The sequence below is a fragment of the Ambystoma mexicanum genome, chromosome 5q (assembly GCF_040938575.1).
Source record: "Ambystoma mexicanum isolate Mex_15411 chromosome 5q, UKY_AmexF1_1, whole genome shotgun sequence".
NCBI classification, from domain to species: Eukaryota; Metazoa; Chordata; class Amphibia; order Caudata; family Ambystomatidae; genus Ambystoma; species Ambystoma mexicanum.
The window spans coordinates 1,133,868,347-1,133,888,633 of record NC_090933.1 but is presented as its reverse complement, the minus strand read 5'-3'; the positions used below and the strand labels follow the sequence as shown (position 1 = coordinate 1,133,888,633).

The 20,287-nt window shown below is 44.9% G+C and overlaps 1 protein-coding gene across 3 annotated transcripts in view; it reads left to right on the top strand.

Annotated features, from left to right (window-relative positions):
• KCNQ3 (potassium voltage-gated channel subfamily Q member 3) overlaps positions 1 to 20,287 on the top strand; it is a 1,253,156-nt gene that overhangs the window by 991,365 nt on the left and 241,504 nt on the right. For 2 of the 3 annotated variants that reach the window (XM_069621644.1, XM_069621645.1), the window contains exon 9: positions 5,886 to 5,912. The exons of the other annotated variant lie outside the window; for it this stretch is intronic. In XM_069621644.1, the coding sequence (XP_069477745.1) occupies positions 5,886 to 5,912 (27 nt within the window). The remainder of the gene's footprint in view (positions 1 to 5,885; positions 5,913 to 20,287) is intronic. 3 annotated transcript variants of the gene reach the window in all.

Here is a 20,287-nt window from a genome sequence, read left to right as displayed (position 1 = left end):
CCAGACACGTGTTTCTACACTCAGTCTCATGTACAATACTGGCCTGTAGCACCTCTTCTATTGTGGGAGTGATACCCAGACATATGTCTTCCAAGGTCCTCAATCCCGAAACAGGCATCGCAGCTTGTAATCATTGCTTGCTACTCTGCACTAGGAAGAATCACTTTGGCATTCAGCACAGTGGATGTGGCCTCCGTCCAGGTCCGACTCCAGCAGGGAGTCCAGGGGGGGGGCAGGCCCTCCAGAGTCAGCCTTTGGCCCCCCCTAGAAAGAAGGCCATGTCAGTGGTGTATACACCACTGGTAACCGAGGAAGTGCGGGGTGGTTGTCACTCTATATATTCAGCAGCAACCTCAGTGACATCATTCTGTGAGGCTGAATTGCAGGAGGCCTGGCCAGGATTGGGTTTCTTGCCTTAGACAATGATGTATGCCCCACAGCCATAAAAGTACAAATGACCAGGGAGATGGAGGACCATTCACACCTCTAAGTGAGGTAGTGCACTTATTCAAGCAGGCTGCCTACAACTATTTTCTCAAACCTAAAAATCACACTTTTGGTTTCTGTAATTTAAAGTATGTTTATTGTTTAGGGGAATATAGTGGTTTTTCATATCATGCTTAATAGAATGGTTAACTATATCAAACATTAAATGACAGATAAAGTTGCTTGAACACAGATTTCTGCAGAAGGTGTGTCAACTGACTGGAGGCCCTTACAGATTGCATTCAAAGTATATATATCCTGCTGCATTAACTACTTGAGTATAAGTGAAAAGATGAGGTTGGTAGTAACAAAAATGTAATTCTGAAGGGCAGAGTGTAGTAAAATCAAAAAGTAATAAATGCAAGGCTTTGAATTAAACATTACCATTACCGTTGCTCTGAGCAACATTCCATGCCATTATTCTGTCATATGTCTGTGCGATTAGAGAAGGGGACAAGCCATTAGCAAATTACTTTTGTGCTGCCACCAAAAGGTGCAGCTCAATCTCAGTTGCTAGGCCTTGTTCCTGCACTGGAAAACAAGCAACCATATGAATGTTTAGGCCCTGTGGTCTAGCAGTTTGGGAAGAACTTCTGGCATTAGTGACAGGGCCAAGGCTGATATGCAAACAATGAAATGGAAGGCTGGCCAGAGCAATGACAGTGGTTCTAATGGATTCAGAGATGTTTTACCTATTAGGTACAACCAGAACACATGCTGTGGAACACAGATAGGATGGCAATAAAATGTGAGGAAAAACATACATTCTTTGGGTGTGTCTGGTCATGTACCCGCCTAACGAATAGCCATGGCTATGTAAATGCCTCACCACCAAAACCTAACCTTTCTAGTACTCTTTGAGCAAGCTCTATCACAAAGTAACACCAAACGTGTTGCTGTATAGGGCCTGCCAGTGTTATATCTAAGCATTCTTTTGAGTGTTTAAATACTTAATTGACTCTGTAAATGAGCTCCTGGTGTAGTACAATTCTCTTAATGTGTTTCTTCAGCCAGTTGATTTTAAAAGCAATATATTTGTCAATGCCTCTGGGACTTGCACTGAAGTCCTCTCTTAAACAAGCAATCGCAAAGCCAGCAGTTATGGCTTGTGTATAGGTATTAGCATACATTTGCCAGGGAATGCCACCATATGCCCAGTTACTGGCACCATTTTCCAGCTGTTCTCATGGCCAGGTGGTACCCTTATGGCAGTGCCCGGTGCCTATCCATGCCTAATCAAAAGCCGAAGCTGTTGGCTTTGCCAATGCATGTTGGCTTCCATTTGTCTCCCTAAATCCAACAAGGACCTACCTTAAAATGATAATGCTACATTTGCAAGTATTGACCAGTTTCAGATCTTCTCATGCATACTTAGCAGTGGGGCTCCGGCCTAAATAGAATGTACCTTTGTTTGGAAGCCGAGTCTACTCCGACAGAACGTTTCAATATTCAAACTGACTTGATAACCTCATTCTGTTTGAGTAAATTTGCAGAGTTTGCATGCAAAGAGAACATGTCATGTGTGTTGTGTGATTTGTTTGGAAAGTATGTTGTAAATCCTGGGTGCTGGGTGTTCAGGCAGTGCCGGAAATTAAACATGAACACCCTTAAAATAAAAAAAAAGAAGAACATTTTCTGTAATGTTGCAGGCACAGTATAAAAGGTACATCTTTCATAACTAAAAAACAGTATTTCAATATTTTATATACAGTGCAATCAGATGTGGATTTAACATTTGCAAAAGGGAGGAATGCCAATACACTCCCCCCTGACTCTACTCTCTCCCCTCAAATTCAAACATTAGGGCTGCTCAGGCCCTACCAGTGAGATCTTATCTTTTTAATGTGTCTCAGCGGCAGATTATTTACAAAAGAAAGTGATTAGAGATGAGAAAAGGTAAAAAGGCAGTGCCCATAGCTGTGGCACTTAAAAAATATATATACATATATGGTTTTAAGAATCTTTTTAAGTGTGATTGTTAGGCTATTAGTAAGGGGATACAGAAAAAGCTGTGTGAAAAATTAACCTTCTCATGCATTTCATTTCACTTTGTGTCTGTATGAGATTGTTTGTAAATTCTCATAAATTGGTATGCTGCAACTTGTAGGCTTCCATTCAGGATGGGGAATGTAAAGCTACACTCATAGGGCATCATTTTCCAGGTCAAGTGGAGTGGAAGAAGTGGCGCTAAATGCACGTAGCTCCACTTTGTATGAGCTGCAGGGTTTTGTATGATTTGACAGGAGAAGTTGGAGAACAGATCAGACTTAACAAGGTCCCCCTGTCAAAACCGATTGGTATTCCACCAGCATGGATTTTCTACTTTGGCGGAAAACCAATAGATGGGACCTACCTGACTTTTACACCTGAACAAAGTGGGCAGAGTCCAAAGGAAACCATTGTGGATGGCTCCCACAATCGTTAATTGTGGAAGTGATTTACACTTTTTTTTCAGACACGTAGTGGTAAAGTAAAGAGCAGCGGTGCTTTTTCGGCTGTGTTTTACTCTTTACTTTTCTAGTACTTGGTGAAAACAATTAAAATTAATGCATGGCCCCTTTTGCAAAAAAGTGCAACCAAGAGAATTCTGATCTGTGCAATTTAGGATTGAAAACAAAATGCCCCCAATAATGTTTTCATCACCATGTTTCTACAATCATTAATACATTGTCAGGTTGGTTTATCATGTGACTTGTCCATTGTTAAAGTGACCTGTATACAATTTAGTGTTATTTTAGGTATTCGAAGCCAAACTTCCACACATATTTGTACCAACTTGAGTTTGGAAGATGTGTGTTCAAGTATCTAAATTTCAGGGTAGGCTCAAATTATGGCTTTACCACTTGACCAAAGTGTGTGATCCTGGGCATATTTTTTAATTTCACTATGCCTTACCTGGTAAAATTAGGTGCCCCTAGAAGTGATTCAGTTTGCATTATAAGCTATTCCAAAAAGCCTCACTCATGGTTTAAAATATGGGCAGCAGAGGGATTAGGACACACACACACATCTAACTTTTAAAATATCCGGGCCACATTTATTGAACACAATTGTGTCATTCAATAGCAAATCAGAGTGAACACATCAAACAAAGAGTAATCATGGACAATTGCATATTATAACCAGTATGTACCAGACAATGATGTACAGGGGCACGATACCAGGAGACCGCAAACCCCTCAACCAGCACTGTATTCATCCTGATGCATCCCTTGCAGCTCTAGCACACCCTTGCACTCTCAACTCAATTAAAATACAACAAAAAATAATATTGTGTACTAAAAATGTAATTTTGGACATGAGCCATTGATGGGAGACATTGAGAATGGGACTAATGTAGGGGTTCAGTTGGAAAGGAGGGTGGGAAGGAGGTTGTGGAATTGGTGGGTGAAGGGAGGATTGTATACATGTGTATGTTTTTGGAGGATATGCTGCTCTGCTCAAAATAATGTTAAGATCAACAAGACTACCTGTATTGATTGGACATGATATGTTCTGTTCTTGAAATTTAAAGAAGTTTGAAAAAAATATAATTTTGTAGGAAACACAATCTATTCCTTGCTTCAATATTCTGGGTGGTGGGGTCTGTCTTTCACAACAAGATGGACAGACCACAAGCATCTCCTCCAGGGCCTGCTGGGAGTATCCAGAGTGCTCAGGAAGGTATTGTTGGGAGGACACCATCTGATATGGTACAAAGACTGGGGGCCTCACTGCTCAGACCTCTCAGAGGAGGAAGAGGAGGCATCACCCTCTATTCTCCCAAGCCAGGCCAGGAAAGGTATGCTGGATGCTGGTGTGAATAGGTGGGAGGGGATGTAAATGGGAACAGTGGTAAGGGCAGCTGAAGAAAGGTGCCTGGACGGTGAAAGTTGAAGGAGGATCAGATATAACAGAAAGGGGAGAGCAGATGGGAAGGGAAGATAAATTGATGTTGCAACACTATTTTCCTTGCTTCTCTTTTGGTATGTACAGTTTTTTATAGAGGGGTGCAAATGTATTTTTGCAGATCTGGGAAAACATTTTTTGCTGGATCACGGATCTGGGAAATCTGGATGAACGCCAGCACTTTGGTAAGGGTACTCCTAGACCCACACCCAATGAAATGTGCGCCCCCTCTGATCACAAACCTGGCCCACCCAGATGATAATTCCTGGAGCCGTGCCTGCCTCGTTCGCCTCTCCCCCTTTACAAACCGACCCCACACCCAGAATGCTTCAAGTGCGGGGCGATTTGAACGATTTGCCCTCTACTCATCACGCTTTTCGACTATATGGGCGGCCTTCAGTGATATGCTTCAATGTCTGTCTTTTTTTTTTAACAAAAGAACTGCTGCCAAAGCAAAAGTGTTTATTTCTTTGCATATATCTGAAGGTTGCCCGAAGTACTCTGATTTGCAATGCGTTTGTTGCCACTTATGCTTTGCTGATTAATTTTTGCTAATGCTGATGCATAAATGCTCCAGATGGACTACAGTAAACACAAGCCAACATTATGCAAAGCCTGACTGTTCTGCCACTTTAACCCACTTGGCCAGAATTAAGAGTTCCAGAACATCAGGTGGCCATAATGCTTCTGACACACTGATTGGCTGGAATGTTGCGCCTTCCAACTAATCACTGCCCAACTTAATCCTGCATAGAATCGAGCTGAATTCTTGGAATCCACAGAATCCACTCGGAGCGCAAACATTTAGCTCATCTCTTCTGGCAATAACTGTTCCTGGCCTCAAATATATAATGCTTGGTACATTCAGGACCGGCCTTAGCTTCGGTAGCCTCCTGGGCTATTCTAATGAAAACTGCCCCACTCCTGCGCCGGAGCAGAGAGCTCATCACAATAGGACGCTGATGCGAAAGCATCAGCGGCCTATTGTTTCTAAATGTGGCCCGTTCCCGCGCTGCGAAGCTGGCGCCAGCACAAGAGCGGAGTGCATTTAATTTTAATAGGGTGCCTGCCACGCCTTCTACCACCACACCAGCTCGGGGGAGACCTTGAAAGACTGCCCCGTGCTGGCGTTGCAGGGGGCTAATGGTGCGCCGAACAGTCGCTTTGGCAGCCCTGTCTTAATGCCAGCCATGAGTGCATTGCAAAGTTAATGATTTTTGTTTAACCCAGGGCTTGCCAATAAATGAACACATTTGTTTTTATCATAATTTTACAGCAATACTGTACATGCAATATATAGGATTAAAATGTGAACATATTGCCTGTATCTATTATGATTGTGCCTCTGGCATGGTGCATGTCATGCCAGGGTAGGCAGAGTCCGCTTCCGCAAGGCTGCTTAGCACATAACGATGGTCTTGCAGTATGATAATCGCCACTGACATTCCCAATTTAATGTGTGCTTTCCTTGTCTTGTTTTCTTCTTCCTTTTACTTTTCTTTGTCATAAAGAAAAGAGCAGATGGATGGCGCATCTAGGTATGTTATTAATATCAACAGATCCTAGCATGCACGGGGTTACCGCGAGGAGCGGTCTCATTGGCCAACAGCTATTTCCATGCTGGGTGCATGCTGCAGCCTCGAATCATAACTTCTCTTACTTCACCACACTGGCTGGGGTGGAGGGTGTGAATGATTTCATAATAACACATTCCAGCATGAACCTTGGTATGGAAGGAATTACATTTCATTGGAATGGAATCACATTTGCCTTCATACGCCCTCGCAACACAGCTGGATATTATACTTGGTGTGGATGTGCTCCCCACACTGGGCTGCGTAAGTTGCATGTTGAATGCCAACCATAACAAGGGACTGAAACATGTTGGCGGGAGACTGAGTGTGTTGCAGAGGCAAAATGCAATTGTTTGGGGTGCTTCGGAGGCTGAATGAAGACATTGTGGGAGGTGAGTCACTGAACTAATACTCGTTCCCAAAATACTTACACCAACCACAGATGCATAGTTTGCACATGAGTCAAAGGCTTGAATGCAAATTAAGTGCATACATGTGCACTGTGGGCCCAATTCACCATGGGCTCAAAGGCAGAATCCTGGGGGTGCCTTTTCTCTGTACATTATGTGCCGACAACATCTAGACACAAGTCGCCGGATTCGAGAAAAGGACTTGTGCGCAATAGAATGGATGGACTAGTGGTGCTACTTGGTTGCCACTTCCAGTCCCTTTACACATCTGCAAGTGAAGGCGCACTCCCGACACTTCAATCTGGATTTGCTAGTTTGGCATATTGGTGCAGGGCTGAGGTCAACCCCCCCACCCACACGGGGACATGATGCACAATTACAGGAATGGGACTCCAAGGATTTGTTGCTGCAATTTGCATGTTTGACATTTGCACACTCCCATTATAAAGGTAGCAAAGTAAAAATACTGATGGAAATGCTCATGCTTTACATAGCGATGTTTCCACCAGGAGCTATACAATTCAGGTAGTGGCTGTGCATATCTCCATCCACATAATGCTTCCCCCTGTGCCTGACCTACAACAGAAAAATCCCATGAACTGACTCGAAAAAAAACTGCCTTCAAAAACTCGGTAGGTGGATTATGTTATCAGAACCAGAGAATCATGACACCCACAGCATGAAAAGTGTTCATGACGTGCAAGAGTTATTGCACTTGCAAATCAGGAAAGTATTTAATGAGTCGACACCTGGGTGTGTGCAATTTACAGCATTTATCTGCAACATACTTCTACTTAAAATATGAAAAAGGGAGCCCTGGCCAAGCAGTGTGTATGGGCAGGCAAAGCAAGAGGTGTCCACCCACAATGGTGCAACTGTCGAAACAGGTTTCACAAAATGACAGCACACCATTTGCTCCAGTTTAACTGAGTCGTAAAATAGTGGAGGAAGACAAAACGTTTGCCTGGACTAATTTGAGAACAGTAATGTGCATGTGTGTTCTTATGTATTGCCAAAAGAGGATAATTAGTAATAAAGAAAAAATCAGGATGGGAGATCACCACAGCAAGATTATGGATTAATTTATTTAATCTCAAAATAGTAGCAAAATACAAATGTTTTGCTTATTCCCAGGGAAACAGTAAACAGACAGATTATTTACTCTAACAGTTGGGGTTACTGCTGCATGCCAACCTCTTAAATATTGAGGGTATTTGCCTCACATTAGTGCACAATCTCTAGAGGACAATTCGACATTTCAATACAAAGAAGAGTGAGTGCTGCCCAGGACTACTGATGGTCCATGATTATCGTAAAACCTAACACTCAACAACAAGTGTAAACAAAAAGGTAGGACAAGGCATTGTGTCACAGATCGACACTGTAGTGTTTCGGCCAACTGTAGCAGTTCATGGGAGCTAGTTGTTGGCGTGGCTTTCTTCAGGATGGGGGTGAAGGGTAACTCTGTCCGTGTGGTATCTGCTGAGTAATAAATTGTGAAAGGCTGTTATGATGGTGTTTGATCTCTGTGACATGTTAAGTATAATTTAAGATACTTGTTAGTGGCTGGTTGATGCCAACAAATACACTAAAAAGTGCATTTATATAGAATTTACCGTCAAAGGAATGATGCAGCAGTAAAGCTTCTACACAGTTTCCCTCAGCGTTGCATGATGAAGACTGGTGGGGTGGCGTAGTGACTACACTGCTCGGTAGACAAGAGTGGTGGTCACTCTGAAAATCCTGGGCATAATAGGTTGACCAGGGTGTGGCGGCGCCCACAAGTGGCCTATTAAATCCACAGTTTCTAGGGAAAAAACGGATAATTGAAGTATGATCCGTAGGGTAAGGTGAAAAACACTAGAATGGGCATGTTAGAACCACAGTTTCTAGGGAAAAACAGATCATTAAAGTGTGATCCGTCGGGTAAGGACAAAAGCACTAGGTGCCGAGTGGTGGCATGCAAAGAGTGATATAAAACGCATATGGCCATCACTCTGGACTGGGTGACACGTGGGAGGTATACGTGCATGGAATTAGAGCACCTCTTGGGTGTATTATGCACGACTAAAGGATGGTGCATGAGGCTGTGAACGCAACAGTATGGTGGGCATAGTATAAATTGATACATATGTTAAAAATGACTTGTTGGTTTATGCTGCCGGAGTATAGATTTCGCTGCATGGACGTCACTGTATGCTGTCCATGACTTCAAATACAGTATTCAGAGACCCACCCAGGGACCAATGGAAAGGGGGGTGTGCGTGTAACGGTGCGCTCGATGTCGATGTGTACGGCAACCACATGGGTCTAATACCACATTAGTGTAGTGGTAGGGGCAGAAACTGCCCTGTTTAAAGGAAACTTCCTTGGATTGACTGCAAAACGTCTCGGTCTCACTGGATGAGCGTCAGTGTGAGCTCTGTGTAACCGAGGAAAAAAATCAAAAGGTAGTAATTGAAGACCCGCCCCAAAACCGTGGCATCCAATCGTGGTGTGCCAAGTGGGCCAATGGGGAAGGGGTGTGGCGCTGGGGTAGAGTGAAAGTGAAAGTGCATCTGATAGGCTGTGACTGCACAACGTATGTTAAAGAGCCAATGAGGAGACAGCGGCATGTAATTCCTGATGACAGTGTGTGATGAATGATGGGGATAATCATCATAATCATCAAAGCCCCTATGCCTAGAGATGTGTAGCACGTTTAAGATAGTCAAGGAATGAACAAACCCATGTGTAATAAATGGAACCAGCTGAAACACACGACACAATTGTAAGTAAATTGCATATGCAGTAATAGAGTAAAACGTGCCGGATCTCTAGAGCACTGAATGCATTTGTTAACTGAGTGAAACAGATGTAAAACCGAGTCTGATATTTTGAGTGACTGGGTGTGTGCTGTACAACAAAATACATTTTAACATATGTATCACGTTGTACTATGCCCACCATACTGGTGCATTCACGGCCTCATGCACCATCCTTTAGCCGCCCATAGTACACCCAAGAGGTGTTCCAATTCCACGCACGTATACCTCCCACGTGTCAACCAGTCCAGAGTGATGCCCATATGCACATTATATCACTCTTTGCATGCCACCACTCAAAACCCATCCTAGTGCTTTTGACCTTAGCCGACAGATCACACTTTAATTATCCGTTGTTCCCTAGAAACTGTGGTTCTAACACACCCATTCTAGTGCTTTTGACCTTACCCTACGGATCATACTTCAATTATCCGTTTCTTCCCTAGAAGCTGTGGATTTAATATGCCACTTGTGGACGCCGCCACACCCTGGCCAAGCTATTATGCCAGGATTTTCAGAGTGACCACCACTCTTGTCTACATAGCAGTGTATTCACTACACCGCCCCACCAGTCTCCATCATGCAACGCTGAGGGAAACTGTGTAGAAGCTTTACCGCCGCATCGTTCCTTTGACGGTAAGCTCTATATAAATGCACTTTTTAGTGTATTTGTTGGCATTAACCATCCACTAACAAGTATCTTAAATTAAAATTAACACGTCACAGAGATCAAACACCATCATGATAGCCTTTCACAATTTTATTACTCTGACAGATACCACACGGACAGTTACCCTTCACCCCCATCCTGAAGAAGGCCATGCCAACAACTAGCTCCCATCAACTGCTACAGTTGGCCGAAACACTACAGTGTTGATCTGTGACACAACGCCTTGTGCTATCTTTTTGTTTACAATTGTTGTTGTGTGTTATGTTTTACGATACCCATGGACCATCAGTAGTCCTGGCCAGCACTCACTCTTGTTTGTATTGAAATGTCGAATTGTCCTCTAGAGATTGTGCACTAATGTGAGGCAAATACCCTCAATATTTAAGAGGTTGGTACGCAGCAGTACCCCCAACTGTTAAAGTAAAAAATATGTCTGTTTACTGTTTCCTTGTGAATAAGCAAAACCTTAGTATTTTGCTACTATTTTGAGATTAAATAAATGAATCCAGAATCATGCTGTGTTGATCTCCCATCCTGATTTTTTAATTACTAATTACCCTCCTGGGCATATCAGGGCATAGCCAGGTGCCCTTTATTATATGTTTTTCCCAAAAGAGGCTACAGTGATATTTGTAACCCTATGAAAAAATAACCTGTATGTTTTACTATGCAGCGTGTAGGCAGTGCCTTTTCCCTATAAATTGTCTTTGTGTTGTGAATCACTAGTAATGGGCATATAGTGCCACTCGGTTTACTGCAGAAGGACTGTGACGAGGACAGCAGGGACACCATGCATTGAATATAGGTGATAGAAGGAATGTGATAAGGACAGATAGGAGTCAATGCAAATAATATTGGTGGTAGAAGGATTGTGATGTGGAAAGGTAGGATTCAGTGTAATGAATGTTGATGTAAGAAGGACTGTGACAAGGAAAAGTAGGACTCATTGTTATGAATATTGGTGGTGGAAGGAATGTGATGTGGAGATGTAGGATTCAATGTAGTAGATATTGGTGGTAGAAGCACTGTGACGAGGAAACGTAGGAGTCAATGTAAGGAATGTTGGTGGTACAGGTCAAGAAACCCGTTCTCCCTGCAATTCCTTTCACGACTACCGTTTGTAGGGGTACTGGAGCTCTCAGACACATGAGGGAACTTTGGGACTGGCCGTCTTGGTCGATGTATTCCCGGATGGAGTGTTGATGGAGTTCCAGAAAGTGGTTGAGGAATATGTTTTGCATTGAGGACAATTTCTGACATTTATGAGACTGAAAAAGTAAAGTCAGGAGATGATGGCCTGGGTTACCTGAGGAAGCACGGGCAGATGAGACACTCTCACTGTTACACGAGCTGGAAGATAGTTGGAGACGGTTGTCAAGGATATATGGGAGGCTGCTGGCTGGTCTGAATGGGGGGTCGTTTAAAATAAAAAGTGGATGGGAGAGCGACTTGGGTCTAGAGATAGATGAAGAGGATTGGGATAAGGTTCTGATATGTCAGGAAGGTCTCTAGGAATGCCCGACACAGACTCATTCAGTTGATTGGCCTTCACAGGACCTATATGACTCCCGATAAGGTGTCAAGGTTTTCCCCCACGTTGACATCTCCCTGCTGTCCTAGATTTGGTAAAGACGTTGCTGACTTCATGCATATGTTTTGGCTGTGCCCAGTGATACAATGCTTTTGGTGATCTGTCTGTCAGAAAATTGGGGAGGTGTGCGTAGCTATCTTTGAGTGGACTCCTGAGGCGCGCTTATTGAGCATATATTGTATATTGGCAAAAGGTAGGATAGTTATGTCATGCAAGAAATGATTGGGTCCAATATTTGATGTGTGGTGGGAGGATATGAAGAGGTGGTCCACCGTTAGACCCAGGTGTGGTACATGGCTTCTCACAAGGGACCTCATGAGGATAATGATAATATAGGGGCCTGGATCACTCTCCTACAGGCTTTGTTTCAATCTTCATATTTTATTTATTTATTGTTCGCTTGTTAAGCGCTCATACAGCAAATAAAATACTGTTTCAAAGCGCCCACAGGGCAAAGGGAGGTAGCAAGGGAGTGGAACACATTAATGAACACAATATTTAAAAGCATTGGAGGGAAAAAGGAAAAAAGGACAGACCTACGATGCCTTGTGAGTATTCTGAATGCGCAAGTGCAACAAGGAAGAGGGTAGAGGGGGTAAGTGCTGGGATATCTGGGCTCATGGGTGAGCCAAGGATGAAGTGTGTGGTTTGCTGAGTGCTAAATGGCCAGAGCCGCGTTAGGTGTAAGAGCGAACCTCCAGGGCGGAGGGTGTACCGAGGCAAGTGCTGGGGGTAGACAGGAGCTGGGGCGATTGGGTGTGGGAGGTCTGGGGCCTGAGAATGCATAAGGGCCCAGGACACCAATCACAGCAACTGTGAGATTAGCAGAGGAGGGAAGAAGAGAAGAAAGAGATGAAGAGGAAAGTCTTGAGGAGCTTCTGAAATGTAAGAAAGTCCTACTCAAGGCGTAGAGAGAGGGAGAGGCTGTTCCATAGGAGGGAGCCAGCCGAGGAAAGCGATCAACCACCTACCCTCTGTTTAACAAAACGCTTTACACACAAAGTGTTGGTGCCAGAGGAACATAGTGATCTAGAGGGAGAGTATTTAGATAGATAAAGTTGAACATTTGTGGTCCCCAGGCCCAGACAGCATTGTGGATGATGCAGAGAGATTTGAATTTAATCCATGCCGCAACCGGGAGCCAGCGAAGACTTTTTAGGGCATGAGAGATCCAGTCCCTGGGTTTAAGGCCAATGATATGTCTTGCCACCCTATTCTGGATTAACTGGAGCGGTCGTAGAGTGGAAGAAGGTAGATTCAGGAGGAGGCTATTGCAATAGTCAGGCTTAGAGAGAACCAGGGCTTGGGTTACATTGAGCTTCTGGGGGAAGGTGAGAAACGGAGAGCTGAAAATGGGACTTGGCAATGTCCTGAGTGTGAGGTAGGAAGGAGAGAGAGGAGTCAACGAGGACTCCAAGGTTTCTGGCTTCAGAAGAAGGAGCAGGGGGAGAACCCAAGGAGGAAGGTGAGAGTGAAGGGAAGAAGGCGGGAGCAGGGGTCCCGATGGGAAGGATCTCAGTTTTACAGGCGTTGAGGCAGAGATCATTGGAAGTGCACCAGGACTGGATGGCAGAAAGGCAGGCAGAGATGATGGAAGGTGCAAGCGGGCCAGCAGGAAGTTTGAAAAAGAGTTGCTTATCGTCTGCATAACACTGGAAGTTGGAGGAAAAGGAGGAAATGAGGCATGCAAGCTGAGCAAGGTATATGTTAAAGAAGGACGTCAGAGATTAAAATGCTCCCAGGATGACTTGGAAAGAGTGGTCAGTAAGGAAGAATGTCAGCCAGTCCACTGCCCGTTCCGAGATACCAAGGGTACCGTGTAGCCTTTGTATGAGGATGGAATGCTTGACCGTGTGAAATGCAGAGGAGGGATCGAGAAGGATGAGGGGGAGATGGAGTCCAGAGATGCAAGCAGTTCTTCACAGGTGTTCAGAAGAGCACCTTTCGTGCCTCTGGATGCTCAGAATCCAGATTGATGGTTGTGGAGACCACCTACAAGTTTGGTGTGCGAGTTGAGTTGGGGCAATGTGCGAGTTGAGTCGGGGCAATGCCAGCTTCGCCAACAACTTCCCCAGGAAGGGGGTGATGGAATTAGGGTGGTAGTTGGCAGGACAGGTAGGGTCTGCTGAAGGTATTTTCAGGAGGGAGCATTCAAGGGAGTGCTTAAGGGAGGAAGGGAAAGATCCAGTGGCAAAATAATGATTGCAGAAATCAGCAAGAGCGGGGGCAAGAGACCCAATGTTATCCTTGATGGTTCTCAATGAGCAAGGGGAACTTTGTTTAGAAGAGACATTCATGGAGCGACAACTCTGGTAACTTCTTAAGTTGTGACAGGTGAGAAGAAGGAGAGGGAGGAAGGATACAGTTGAGGGGCCAAGGGAGGCAAGGGGGTTCAGGATGTCTTGAGTTGTGGTGGTGAAATGAGTGGCCAGTGTGTTGCAGAATGCCTGGGAAGGAGAAGGGGGAGGAGGAGACTGCGGAAGGGTTGGCTAGTTCCCTGCAGATCTTGAAAAGTTCAACCATGTTGTTGGAAGCACAGGAAACATGTGCCTGTATGTGGGCTCTTTTCTTGGCACAGATGGAGTGTCTGCATTGCCTTTGGAGCAGGCGGCAGGCCAGTTTGTCAGAGACTGATTAACAAGAGGAATGGGTGCCCTTAGAACTGGTAGCAGATGGGGCAAAAAGGACTAAGGAACAACTTTATTTTTCATCTGACGGTTACATATCTACGACATCAACATACAGAACAGATTGATGCATGTTAATACATCATTGGACAACACATACAAGATGTGCTATTGCGTATTAGTTCACTTAGAAAAGAGCTATGCAGATTCCCGTTATATAACTGTCTTCACATTCATATGTAAATATCAAGTCTTTGAGCCAAGTCTGGGCTGTAGGGGCCTCCTTTGCCTTCCAGCATTTAAGTATGTTCCGCTTGGCTATCGCCTCCACTACAGAAAAGAGTCTATGCACTTTAATCGAAACTTTCCCTATATCCCTCAGTAGATATTTCAACGGGTGTCTGGTCTGTGTGTATCAAGTATGTTGGTGAGTATTCCGGCCACTTCTTCCCAAAATCGCCTAATCGGGGGGCAATCCCAGAACTTATGAATCGAATTAGCTTCGGGGGCTTTGCATTTGGGGCAGCATGCCTGACCGGCCTGGCCATACATAGCCACATAGCCAACTTGCTGGGTGTTATGTGATTTAACAGTTTGAACTGTATTAGCCCGAAGTTGGCACACAGGGAGACAGATTTGGTGAATGACAGTATTTCGCCCATTGTGCATCCTCTATAGATATTTTCAAATCTTTTTCCCACTTGGAATTCATTGTATTTTGTGAGGGAGCATGTAGTTGGGCTGCATTGTACAGTGCAGATATACCACCTCTAAATTTGCCTGGTTGCATGATAGTGGATAGGAAAGGGTGTGAAGTCGGGGCTTCAGGAAAGGACGCCCACTTGAGCATGCATGCCGCCTTCAGACAATGATATTGCAATGTAGTGGTGAGATTGGCTCCTACCTTCTCCTGGACCTCTAAGTGTACACATCTCTCTTCGGGGAACAGGTCTTCCAAACGAATTTCCCTTCCTGGATCCCACCCTTTCTTTAGTGTTGTATCTAACGTGAGTGTCAGATCTGGATGATGCCAAAGGGGAGTGTGTGGCCAGTATAGGTCTGTGCACCCTGCTTTGCTAAAGAGGGCCATCCACGCACGCACAGTACTAGCAACTGGGTCTACCTTATTCTTGTTATGTTTATTCTTGGCGTACATCATGGTTTGCAAGTTCATAGGGGCTGCTGCAAATTTTGATGCTTGAATATGGGCGTACTGCTGTGAGTTGGGGAACCAATATTTAGCAAAGTGTGCTTGTGCTGCATGGTAATGTAATAGGAAGTCTGGGGCGGCTAAGCCACCTGTATTGTAGCGTTCACATATTTTGGCCCAGATTAGTCTAACCATTCCTCCACCCCATATAAATGTGGATGCAAGCTTCTGAAGTTTATCAAAGAAGGGGCGCCCGGGCCAAATTGGGATGTTACAGAATAGGCACAGCAGTTTGGGCAATACAATGCATTTTTTTTTTTTTATATTTAATGGGGGGTCCCCCCAACCCCAGTTTTTTACCCCTTAAAACCCATTATAGTAATAAAAAAAAACTTTACCTACAAAAAAATGCATTTTTTCGATGCATTTTTTTCCGATGCTTTTGCATTCGATGCAATACCTGGATACCCTTATTCCATACTCTCAGTTTAGTCTCGAGAAGTGTCATGTAGGGTAAATAGTTTGCATCAAATAGGGTCTGCCTATCCGTGGCCATTATGATGCATAGGTATTGGGCCGAGTTCGGGGACCAACGAAAATGTGGATGATCTCGGATTAGGAGCAATTAATTTTATAGCCAAAGACATTTGCAAATTCCTGAATATCCTGCATCACTGGGGGGAGGTTGCACTCGGGTTCTCTCAGATATAACATGGTATCATCAGCATATAATGATATGAGCTTAGGGGTACCTCTAATGCGAATACCCCGCCAAGAGTGCTTGTGACGTAGGCATGCTGCCATTCCTTCTATGGTGAGGGCAAATATGAGGGGAGACAATGGGCAACCTTGGCTCATGCCTCTATATGCAGTGAGAACTCAGGCAATATCATTTTATTCGTTCTAACTCTACCCTTCGGGTCCCTGTATAATACTTGGATAAATCTCAGGAATCCTGTGCCAAATCCCATTTTCCGCAGGATGGCGTACATGTAGCACCAGGAGACAGAATCAAAAGCGTTTTTGGCATCTAGAGCGACTGCAATTGTTTTGGCCTTCGGGTCTAGTTGTGATGTGATGGCAAAGAATCTGTGCAAATTTAGGCCTGTGGAGCACGTGGGGACAAAACCAGATTGGTCTGGGTGGATTAATTTCTTCATGTGTGGCAGTAGACGGTTGGTGATCACTTTGACAAATATTTTAGTATTCAAATTTATTAGGGACAGAGGTCGATATGAAGCAGATTTGTGAGGCGGTTTCTGTGGTTCAAGCAGTACTGAAATCATGGCTTCCCTCATAGAGCTTGGAAGTCTGTCGGCGCCTAGGGCTTCTTCCCATGTTGCAATCATTATGGGGGCTAGTTCTTTACTGAATCTTTTATACAGGTCTGTCTGAAGCCCATCGGTCCGGGTGCTTTGCCCGCCATTAAGTCATTGAGCACCTGGATGATCTCTTCCAATGTGAGGGGAAGGTCTAGTATCTCCCTTTCCTCCCAGTTCAGTCAGGGCAGCGGGAACGAGGTAAGATACTGGTTGAGTTCCTCTGCTGTTGTTTGGTCTGTGTTTGCATTAAGCAAGGAATAAAAGTTAATGAATACCTTGTTGACTTTATGGGCTTCTGTGTGTACATGGGGTAGCATTAACTAGTCTAGAGGCTGAGTCATAGTTTGTGGGGAGGTAGAAAGGCCCGCCAGGCCCAGGCAGGCACAGACAGGGCCTTAGATACAGGCCTTGGATTGATGGGGCCGGCTAAAGCCTGCTGGTGTCATCATTGACTGTATCAAGGCAACCACGGCCAATGCTGATGCTGGATGCATCAGGGTAGAACAAGGGTGTGTCGGCCTTCTATGCACCGATGCAAGCTGCCATCTTGGAAGGGACTCTTGGTAGTGGGCAACCGGATTCCTTATGAGGACTAGCGATGTTGATCCTGTGTGACACGGTGCCTCTGGGATACATAGAATGTGTTGAATGCAGCCATTTAAATTCTGCAGAAAAAAACACACAGGTGATGATTTCAGGAAAAATAAATTACATTTTGCTCACAAATGTGAGATGCCCCCAAAGCGGCATCTTGGCGCTAATATCAGATGTTTATTGTTATCCAATTTAATGGTACTCATTTTATCGACCTCAGAAGGATGAAGGGCTGAGTGGACCTGCTAGGATGCTAACTAGCGACCATGAGGTCAAACACAGGCCCCTGTAGTGGAAGCATTAGTCCACTGAGCTCCAGATGCCCTGAACGCTCTGCAAGGTGATAGTTTACTATCACAAAGGCATCATCTATGATAGGAAGGGTATCTTGTTAAAGGCACTTCCAATGTGAAGATCCCAAGGTGCGTGGGAACAAATGCGGGTAATTTAGGGAATACCTAGGGAGCATATTATGTGACTCAATCCGTCCTGCGTTTGTATAGATTCTGCCAGGCAATGGTTATGTGTTTTGTTTTTACTTCTATATATCGATACATTCTGGAATTAGTTAATCTCGGATATTATATTGCTGTATATGATTCATGGCAATAAAGAGATTTAAAATAAAACAATGCATGCTGGTGGTAGAAGGACTGTGGCGAGGGAAAGTAGGATTCAATGTAATACATATTGGTGGTAGGACTGTGACGAGGAAAGGTAGGATGCAATGTAATGAATATCAGCAGGAAGTAGTGGGGGTATTTTTTGTCATTTCCTGTTTGGATTATGACAGCAAAATATATATATATATATATATATATATATATATATATATATATATATATATATATATATATGTCTCTCTGGTATTTTGGCTGGAGGTTGCCTTCCCTGGAGGTTTCGCTAGCCTGCATAAGATACCGTACATGTGTGCAGTATTAATAGGGGAGGCACACACCGCCTGCATGGTGCATCATCTCTGCAGTTTTTTCCCCGCGTGCACACTACAGTTGCGGCCACTAGGTGGCCCCGTGGCGCCACCAACCAGCATCAGCAGCTGAGGCTAAGAATAGAGAATGCACCTGGCCATGCAAATGTCATGCGCCTTCGGAATGAGAGCACTGGAAAGACACGCTTTATGAAACAAACCCAAACACGTCTATTTAATATAAATCACACACGTATCAGTGGCACTGAAATTTCCATCTACTTTTTTTTGCAATATGAAGGAGGCTCACAACTAATTTCTGCAACAGTAAAACTCTGCGTTATCGTTTCTTTAAGAGTATACGAGTTTAGTTAAATGCCTATAATTGTTTTCATTATTTTTACATAACCATGTAAGAAAACCATTTTATAACAACGTATATATTACTAAAGTAAATTATGTGCTAGAACGGGTTCAAATGATTTAAATTGTCATGCATATGGGGTCAGAAATATTTGCCGTGAGGGTGGTCCTTTTTGCCGATTTGATTGCAGGTTGTGGAATGTAGGGGTCGAGATGGTTGCCCCACCTCAAAGGCCGAGACATGCGATATCCGTAAAATAGTGTACGGTTTTGTGGGCATTTTAATGAATATATGTTGGTCATTTTAAAAAGCTGGGACGACGTGACAACCCAGCTTTGTGTTGTAGGGTCAGGGGAGACCGGGCCCTAGTGATGGTGGGTCTGGGGAGTCGAAGCCGAGGGGATGAGCGCACACAATAACTCACGCAGAGTCCCTGGTGTTGGTGCAGTAACTGGCGAGCGGCGCTTCCTCTTCTTATTACTGATAGATTTTTATCCATCAGCAGTGATTTTTGGATACCGAGGCTTGGGCCTCATTACTCCATCTTCTCGGGTTGAGTATGTAGTCGTGGGTTAGGATTCTTCTTGGTCTGAGGGGACTTGTCACAGTAGGGATGGTTTCACAGGGTCTTCGCAGTGATGGGCCGCGGGTAGCGGTCGAAGGGGTTTACAGTGGCCGCTCGCCCCTTTTATTGGTATAACCCACGTGACCACAGCCGTCTCAACGTGCAGCGTGCTGTGGCCATGAGCCACACTCATATGACAGTACATGAACATTAACTTTATTTTCGAACAGTGTAAACCACCATAAACTGGTTCTAGGGCCTCATTACGACTTTGGAGGCAGCCATGCCCTTAATAAGGGCATGGCTGCCTCCAAAACCGGGTCCGGATCCGGGTTCCCTGAATGGGGAATTATCGGGCCATTCCGAGTTTGGAGGGCCCAGTAATTCCTCCTTCAGGGAACCCAGGCCCGGACCTTCCCCATTCCCATTTGTGCCCCCATAAGGCTCAATGGGAATGGGTGCAGGAGCTAACAACGGGCCGATTACGACCGGCCCGTTGTTAGCTCCCTGGTCCCCTTGCGGGACCCGCTATGGACGTCTGGTAAAACGAGACGTCCACATTGGGTCCCGCGAGGGAACCTGGTAATATTGCAGAATGGGTTTAACTGTGCTGCCACCATTAGTGGCGCCCATAAACCATTCCGCAATACTTGTAATGAGGCCCCTAGAGTTGACTGGTCCTCTTAGCCCTCACCACTGAGTCCACGATGGGCACCGTCCTTCTGGACCTTTTTCTTCCGGCGGGCTTTCTGAACCTTTTGCTTTCGTCCCTCCCAGCCCCCCATCCCTGAGCCTGGACCGTCAGGAAAAACACCTTCAGTATCATAGTCCCAGTCCAGCGAGGCTATAGCTTCCACCTGGTCTGTGTGCCCCCTTTCCTCCTCTTGCCTGTTGGCCTCTTCTACCTGGAGTGCCATGACCGCCTCAGTCCTGCGATTTCTCCACGGCTCTGCTTCCTTGCTGATTGAAGGCCAGAAGTCTCTGCAGCACTTTGAGTAGTGCCCTACCTTGTGACACCAGCCATATTGCAGCCTGACCACTGGGCACGTCCCTGTATGCGGCACCCTGCAGAACTCACACAGTCGCAGTACTTCTTCCTTGTTTCTTTTTGGAGCATGACCCACGCCAGCCCCCACAGTGGTGTTCTTGTTCTGGCCTCTAACGGTGTGCACCTCTTCTAACTGCAGCCCTTTCTTTGCTACCTCCATTTGGGTTGATCGGGATTCGGCCAGTTCCTGGGCTCTTGCTAACTGAAGGATGCGAGTTGTTTGACCAGCACTTCCAAATTATTTGGCCCATTACCTCCCCTTCTGT